Source organism: Arachis ipaensis, chromosome B10 (genome assembly GCF_059453495.1).
Source record: "Arachis ipaensis isolate K30076 ecotype BB chromosome B10, ASM5945349v1, whole genome shotgun sequence".
In the NCBI taxonomy this organism is placed as follows: Eukaryota; Viridiplantae; Streptophyta; class Magnoliopsida; order Fabales; family Fabaceae; genus Arachis; species Arachis ipaensis.
In genome coordinates this window covers 34,294,375-34,302,855 of record NC_142435.1, presented here as the reverse complement: position 1 = coordinate 34,302,855, position 8,481 = coordinate 34,294,375, and the positions used below count along the sequence as shown (strand labels likewise).

Below are 8,481 nucleotides of genomic sequence, written 5' to 3'. Positions count from 1 at the left end.
GATATAAAGTAGTTTTATACATGTATTTAATTACATAACGTTATACTATTAAAAATAATTATTTTACACATTAACCATATAAATAGCATCTAAAAAATAGATATAATTATATAATTATATAAAATATTTTATACTATTAATACATCAAAATTAAACTCTATATAGGATTTGTCGTAAAATTTTTAAATAGGACTCTGGACCTACCTTTTAAAATCTTTTTTCCCCTCATCGGAAACACTTTATTAAAGACTCAAAAACATAATTTTGTGCATTATTGAAATTAAGGATGAAAGTGAGTCGAATTATTTGACAGAAATTTGTGGTTTGGGTTGTTTTAGACTTGGCTCATTTTATTAAATAGATTAGATTTGGATTTTTTATAAAGTCTATTAGTTAAAAATGTCAGGCCATATATTTTAAAAAAATTTACAAAATTTGTTGGACTGACTCGTCAAAATATTTGTTTGTAAAAATAAATTACTCTTAGTTTAGACTTTTAATTATTCACTTATATTAAATACAAAATAAAACTAAAAAGAATCAATATTCAAGATTAATTAAGAATTTAAGATTGTAATTTTTTGTTCAAAAAAAATTATTATATAATTTTAATAATGTGACTAACAATTGATATATAAATAAATTATAAATTATAAATTTTAGAATATATTTAATGTCAATTTAAATTTTTTAAATTTATTATTTTAAATTTTAATCCACAATATAAACTTTTTAAATAAGCTCATAAACTTGTTGAATTTTAAACAAGTAGGATTCGAACTTAAAAAAAACTATAAAAAATAGTAGTTATTTATTTACAACATGATCCAAGTTTGTTGAAACTAAAGTTCGACCCGACCTATTTCTATTTGCTTTGGTTGAGATAAATGCATCTTTGTCTAGGGGTGTTTGCGGTACGATTTGGTTCGGTTTTAAAGAAAAAAGTCATCCGATCTGAACGCTTAATTTATGTGCAGTGCAGTTTGGATTGGATAAATTTTTTTTAAAAATTCAATCCGATAACAAGCGGTTTGGATCGGTTTGGATTTGCGATTTTTTAAATAAAAAAAATTAAATACATATAACAAGTCTTAACATCAAATTTTAAATAATTAACAATGACATAACAAGTCTTAACATATCTTAAAAAACCAACGATAACATAACAATAGAAATAAAATTATAGATTAGTTAAAATAAATAAATAAATAATATTTTAAACATAAAATATTTATTAAATAATAATAATACATGAATAATAGAAAAATGTATAACAAATTGAACATGTTATAAATATAATTGTAAGTATAATAATAAAATAATAATATTATAGCACATTGTACGGTTTGGATTGGATTTGATCGGTTATGAAAAGTAGATCCGAAATTCAATCCAATCCAACGGTTTGCAAAAAATAAAATTCAATCAAATCCGAATTAGTGCGGTTTTAATCGATTTTTGGTTTGGATTAGATTGAATGAGCGGTTTAATTTGGATCGATTTGGATTTGAACACCCCTACCCTGGTTCATCAAATATTAGATATTTAGTTTTAATGATTTTGTTACTTCATATGCCTAATTTTAAAAAAAAAATCTTATATAAGTGGTGATATTTTACGCATAATTCAGTCTAGGATAATTATTATCATTATCATTGTAGTTAATTATATAACTTCATCCACTTTATTTTAGTATATTTAAATATATTCTTTAATTTAAAAAATAAAAATCAACTTTGCACACGAAATAATAATAGTTCTTTGTTGAATAAGATAAGATTAGAATAAGTAGGACCCAGGGTGAGTAAAACAGTTGAAGATGGATTGGTAACTGCCAAATGTCCCACGTTTCATTGGTTAATTGTAACTACCGTGGGACCCACACGTCGCCCACACCTGTTCAAATATTCAATGCCATACAAAGCTCTCTTGTGTCTTCTACACTTCTCTTCTCTGTCTTCTTTGCCTACAAAACAAGAAACGTATCTCATTTTCCAAATAACTAAAAAACACTTGCTTATCTTCAAACACTGAAAGCACAAAATTCACACACACGCAAAACGCGCGCTTATATCACAATACAACTGAAACGGTTACTGAAACTGAAACGGAGTGAAGAGAAGAGAAGCGAAACTTAGAGCGATGTCCAAACAGACTTACAGAGTTTGCTTCTGCTGCCGCCGGCGATTCAAGCTCGCCGTGTCGGAGGCGCCGCCGGAGATAAGGAATCTCTTCGACCGGTACTCCGAGAACGGGCTCATGACGGCGTCGCATCTGCGGAGCTTCATGGTTGAAGTGCAGAGAGAGGAGACAGCGACGGAGGAGGAAGCGCAGGGAATCATCGATGGACTCAAGCATCTCAGTATCTTCCATAGAAGAGGTCTCAATCTCGAAAGTTTCTTTAAGTTCCTCTTCAGTGATAACAATCCACCACTTGCACAACCAAAGGTAACAAAGAGCTGTTTTATTTGATTAGTTTTTCTTCGTTTGGATCCTTGTTTATGTACTGTGTAGTTTCATTTCGTATTAGTCAGTTCTTGATTTCTTTCCAGATTTAATTTTTGTTCATTTCTGACAGTGTAGAAAGTTCTATATAGACATTTAATTATGTATTACCACATCATCAGAAGTGTTAGATTCAATCGCCTACTATTCTTAAAGTGATATAAAATTAAAAATGCAACAATCAGATTAGATGGTGGCGTAAAACTTTTACGGTGACATGCATTGTTGATGTTCTGTTTTTGTTACTGGATTTTTCTCCCCCAAATTTGATTTGCCTTTTTTTTTTAAATTATTGTTGTTTTATGTGTCGGTATCATATGTAATACCCTGCCCCTATCATGTCCTTCATGGACTAATAATTGTTCTCGGTAATTAATGAGGCTAATCTCATGTCCTCAGCCAAAATTTTTAGTGATTCTGTTTCAGTTTTGGTGTTATGATTGTACTTTTAAGTTTTAATCAATCAAGTGTTTGTTGGTTGATAACATTGCCTTATTAGGAATTGTGTAATTAAAAACTTATTGGTAGAAATGGTTGTTGATATGTTACCAAAGGCTTATATGACTGAGATGTTTAGAATTCGGCTCTTTTTGTTCCTTGTGCTTCTGATAAGAGTTGAATTTCAGTAGAAGTTTATTATGAATCTTTGCATTGTCAACATTTCAAGGCCAAAAAGAGGTTCTTGCCTGTAAAAGGGTGTTAGATATAAAACTATTTATTGTCTACACAATAGATTGCCATTTTTCTAAATTATTAATGTTTTATGTGTTGGTATCATTATACCCGGCCTCTTTCACTGTTTTCATGGACTAATAATTGTTCTCGGTTATTAATAAGGCCACTGTCAGCTGAATTTACAGTGATTCACATTCAGTTTTGGTGTGTAAATTCATTGAATATTTCATGTTGGATTGTTGGTTGATTACATTGGCTACTAGGATTTGTGGAATTGAAAACCTAATGTATTTGTAAATATGAAACTTTGATTATGATATTGGGTTACATTGTAGCCTTTCATAACAATAACTCATCATTAACTTAATTACATATTATATGCACTATGTTGTTCTGATTATTACTTCTTGTATTCTTGCAGGTGCACCATGATATGAATGCACCATTGTCTCATTATTATATATTTACCGGTCACAATTCCTATCTGACGGGAAATCAGCTTAGTAGTGACTGCAGTGATGTCCCCATCATACGTGCACTGCAGAGAGGTGTTAGGGTCATTGAATTGGATATATGGCCCAATGCATCAAAGGATGATGTGGATGTTCTTCATGGAAGGTAAGTCTACCGGTTTAATATGATACTGGTTTTTTAATTTTCATGAACTCAAATAATCTCCTTTTTCCCTGTTTCTGTCTTCCATTTATGTTTCGTTTTTTGATGTGGCAAAAGTAAAATTTTATACCATTGATATATTTCTTTCAGATGAATTCGTTTCTGTTATAATTATCTTCTCAAGTTATGATGGTAAGCATGAATTGCTTGCTTGCAAAGGATTTCTCCCACAGTTTAATGAGGACTAAGTCTAATATGCTACAAAACAGCAGTGGGGGAAAGGGAAAATGTCTAAATTTTTTCAGAAACACATTAATCAGAAATTCATGGTTGTAGAAAAGATTGTATATCATTCAATATATTGATACTAATGGAAATTGAATTTTGATTTTGATTTTTCTCCGAAAAAGTAACATAATTGATTGTGCAGGACATTGACTACTCCCGTGGCACTCATCAAATGTTTGAGGTCTATTAAGGAGCATGCTTTTGTTGCATCAGAATATCCAGTTGTAATAACCTTAGAAGACCATCTTACTCCTGATCTTCAAGCCAAAGTGGCTGAGGTTGGTTCATTGGAGTTCATACCGGGATTCAAAATACTATACATTCTTGTAGTTGAAACTGACTTCTGTTCAAATCTTTTAGATGATTACTCAAACTTTTGGAGACATACTATTTTGTCCTACCCCAGAAAGTGTGAAGGAATTCCCTTCTCCCGAATCACTTAAAAGAAGGGTCATTATATCAACCAAACCACCTAAGGAGTATCTTGAGGCAAAAGACATAAAGGAAAAGGAGGATGAATCACATCAGGGAAAGGCTTTGGGTGACGAAGAAGCATGGGGGAAGGAAGTCCCAAGTCTTAAAGGCGGTACTATTGCTGATTACAAGGTTATAGACTGTGTCCTCATCACCATACAAATTCCAAAGATATTTAATTTTGCAAGAGATTTGTTGATTTATTTACTGTCTCTAGCAGAACAATGGGAATGATGATGATGATGATGATGATGACAATGACAATGACGATGATGATGAGGAAGATGCTGATGAAGAAAAGTCTCGTCAAGATGTATGTGCTGAATATCGACGTTTGATCGCTATTCATGCTGGAAAGCCCAAAGGAGGATTACTTGAAGGTCTTAGAGTGGATCCTGATAAAGTGAGGCGATTAAGTCTAAGCGAGCAGCAGCTTGAAAATGCTGCTTTATCTCATGGAAAAGAAATTGTCAGGTATTGTGAACTGTTTCCATAAAGTTCTTCAGATAGTAGTCACTTGCATTGCTTCACTGACCTCATGATGATATAAACTTCACATAATTATCTATTGTGACTATGTAATGCAAATATAGTAAAATTCGACTATTAAATAGCTTTTATTTCTGTCGTTTACATTCCAGTAATTTGACAAAAATGAGATGATATAATAGATAATAGTTCAGACTATGATTTATTAGCTCTAATGATGGTGCAATCCGTAATAAGTTCCTTAAGTCCTTAACTACAATGATAGGTCATATTTGAGACTTATGAGTTCTGATTGCTGTTCATATTTTCATACCAGACTCATTGATATCACAATGATTTCGGCTTGGTTCTGTTAATATACCAGATTTTCTACTTATTCCTGATGTTTGCAGGTTTACTCAGCGGAATATACTGAGGGTGTATCCAAAAGGCACTCGCATTACCTCGTCGAATTATAACCCATTAATTGGGTGGATGCACGGAGCGCAAATGGTTGCATTTAACATGCAGGTTTCTATTTCCCAACCTTTTTTTCTTTCGAAAAAAGAGAAATTGAAAGAAAACAAATTCCTGATTCTCCCTTCTTTAGTTGTTGTAATTAAGGTTTCTAAATGTGAGGTCTGAACTATGGCAGTCAGAAAATTTGGGGCTGTATTTTTTAAAGTATGATTTATAAGTATTGTTATGTGTGTTATTGGCTATTACTTTTCCTTCACTGAGGATGTGAGATTTCATTTACACTTCTCTCAGCTATATCAAGACATTGCTACTAGACATATCTACTAAGATCATGAAGTACATTATTGATTTGTGATGTCAATAGATTATTAATGAAAGTTGTCCAGTGATCAATTTTCATTGTTTCTGGTTTCATATCAGGGCTATGGCAGGTCTCTGTGGTTGATGCAGGGAATGTTCAAAGCTAATGGAGGATGTGGCTATGTTAAAAAACCAGATTTTCTATTAAAGACTGGTCCAAATAATGAGGTCTTTGATCCAAAGGCTAAGTTGCCTGTGAAGACTACTTTGAGGGTAAGTACTTTGATGATTCCATCATTTTTTTTTTAATTTCAAGTATTTCTAAGTCTAGATAGATCCTAACCGAAGTATACTTTTCTTATTCTTATTTAGGTAACTGTATATATGGGAGAAGGATGGTACTACGATTTCAAGCATACACACTTCGATCAATACTCACCTCCAGATTTCTATGCAAGAGTATGTTTAGATTATCAACTATATTTCATTATATGTTTTATTAAGGTTATGTTTGGTATAGAGACAGAGACAGAGATGAAGTATCTTTGTAATGTTGTCTAATAAGTAATATCCATATTGTCGCTTCATATGTTACTTTCCTTACGGTTCTTATATCATTTTAATTGATTTGATAAACTCTTTGTGTAGGTGGGGATTGCTGGAGTCCCTGATGACACTGTGATGAGGAAAACCAAGACAAAAGAGGACAATTGGTTGCCAACTTGGAACGAGGTATTCGAGTTCCCACTATCTGTTCCAGAACTGGCTTTGCTTCGTGTAGAAGTTCACGAGTATGATATGTCTGAGAAGGATGACTTTGGTGGACAGACATGCTTGCCTGTGTGTGAACTTCAGACCGGAATTCGAGCAGTTCCACTGAATAACCGCAAGGGAGAGAAGTACAACAATGTGAAGCTTCTCATGCGCTTTGAGTTCATCTGATTTTTGTGCACATTCTTCTTCTGTTCTATCTATGTTCTGTTGTACAGCCATTATAATATGTTACTAAGAAGAATTCATTCATGTATGTTATTTGTCTTGAAGGATGCTTTCTCTCTTCAATGATGCTTTTGAGAAATAAGACTGTTTTGTCTTGTTTTCTTGAAGAGTTGTGTAGGAGCTATGAGATAGTGTTGTGGTGAGGCTTGTCAATATATATATATATGCCCTGTATATTTTGACCGAAAAGCTTGTGTGTTTTGTTGAGGTTGATGCTTCCATTTTTGCATTTTATTCTACTGCAATGCAATATTGTGTTTGTTCTGAATCATACTTGCTCTTCTTGGAAATGATATTTGCACTTGTTTCACCACACATACGCACATACCTATGATGCACAGATACTGACACGGGACACGACACGACATGGGACACGCCGATACACAAATTTTAAAATCTTTTATGACATGGGGACACGCATACATATAAAATATAAAGTATTTTTTAGATAAATTGTAATGATATTTTGATATTTTATTGATATTAAAATATAAATTAAAAATTTTAATTATTTTTAATGTCTTATTTTAATTATATCAAGTATTTAAAATATTTTTTGTTTTAATAAATAATAATATATACCATATCTAAATTTATTTTAAGAATATATGTTAAGAATAAGACTGGACACGCTGACACGTGATGGTATTTAGGTGTGTTTAGGTGTGTCCGGAGAAGAATTTTTTATTTTTTATTAAGACACAGTTGGACACAGCAGAGACGCGTGTCGGACGAATGTCGGTGAGTATCGTGTCCGAAATGTGTCCGACATGCGAACACGACAACTCAGCGAAGTGTCCGTGCTTTATAGGCACATACAAAAATGTTCCATTGGTCATAGATTTTCATTAACTTATTGCATAGTTTTATTTAAATTTTTGCAAGAGTTTAAACAAGTATACCTTGTAATCATTTGTTATGAACTAATCTATCTGAATTTTAGGTAAGTTGATGTATAATTCACATTGACCTGTTTAGTTAGACATGACTATCAATCATTTAAATTACTAAATAATCTACATTGCTTTCAAATATATCTATTTATTTATCTATCTATCAATTTATCTATCTATTTATAATATATTAAATCTTATGCCAAGATTTTCGCACAATATGTTCTTGACATGTTAGATAATCTCTATTTCTCTAGCTTTTTCACATTATCATTTTAACAAGGTTGTCATTCTATAATAGAACCTAATCCCACATCAACTGTTTTCTTTGCTTCCCTCATTTTTACTTCAAAAAGCTTCTGGTGTTATTATATTAGCTAGAATGGTAACATTTTCAAATTTATTGTTCTTCTTTATTGGTCATTATGTTACACCTTTTCTCCTCCTTTGATTAAATTTCATCTTCTGTTATTGTAAACCTTTCAATGTGAATATATCCATTTATCTATCTATTTATAACATTAAATCTGATACAAAGATTGTTGTATATTATGTTATTGACTAGATAATCTTTAGCTTTGACGCATTATCATTTTAACAAATTTGTCATTCTATAATTGAACCTTGTTACGGATCCGACCCTCGGATCCTGCGCACGGATCGGTCCTCATACCCGGTTACTCGAGAACAACCCGTTTCGACCTGAGGGCCCAGAACCGGCACTTCAAAGCTTCTAACCAACTTTCGAATTCAAACACCTCTCTTATCTTAGCCAAACAAGATA

General features: G+C 32.2%; 1 protein-coding gene across 2 annotated transcripts; it reads left to right on the top strand.

Moving 5' to 3' along the window:
- Positions 1 to 1,931: 1,931 nt before the first annotated feature.
- Positions 1,932 to 6,993, top strand: LOC107622996 (phosphoinositide phospholipase C 2). 2 transcript variants are annotated; one of them, XM_016325090.3, is made up of 9 exons: positions 1,932 to 2,448; positions 3,602 to 3,798; positions 4,226 to 4,361; positions 4,444 to 4,689; positions 4,778 to 5,031; positions 5,439 to 5,556; positions 5,926 to 6,078; positions 6,178 to 6,264; positions 6,454 to 6,993. In XM_016325090.3, exons 1-9 carry the CDS (start codon positions 2,143 to 2,145, stop codon positions 6,745 to 6,747), a joined length of 1,791 nt encoding a protein of 596 aa, XP_016180576.1. In that variant the 5' UTR covers positions 1,932 to 2,142; the 3' UTR covers positions 6,748 to 6,993. The 2 variants fall into 2 exon arrangements, with proteins under 2 accessions (XP_016180576.1, XP_016180575.1); XM_016325089.3 differs by having other exon boundaries at positions 4,775 to 5,031.
- The last annotated feature ends 1,488 nt before the right edge of the window (positions 6,994 to 8,481 follow it).

Bases quoted from the DNA above. Each gene is read 5' to 3' on its own strand.
- LOC107622996 (XM_016325089.3), top strand. From the start codon at position 2,143: ATGTCCAAACAGACTTACAGAGTTTGCTTCTGCTGCCGCCGGCGATTC. The intron at 3,799-4,225 runs GTAAGTCTACCG...TTGATTGTGCAG, and splicing joins GTGGATGTTCTTCATGGAAG to GACATTGACTACTCCCGTGG. The intron at 6,265-6,453 runs GTATGTTTAGAT...CTCTTTGTGTAG, and splicing joins CTCCAGATTTCTATGCAAGA to GTGGGGATTGCTGGAGTCCC.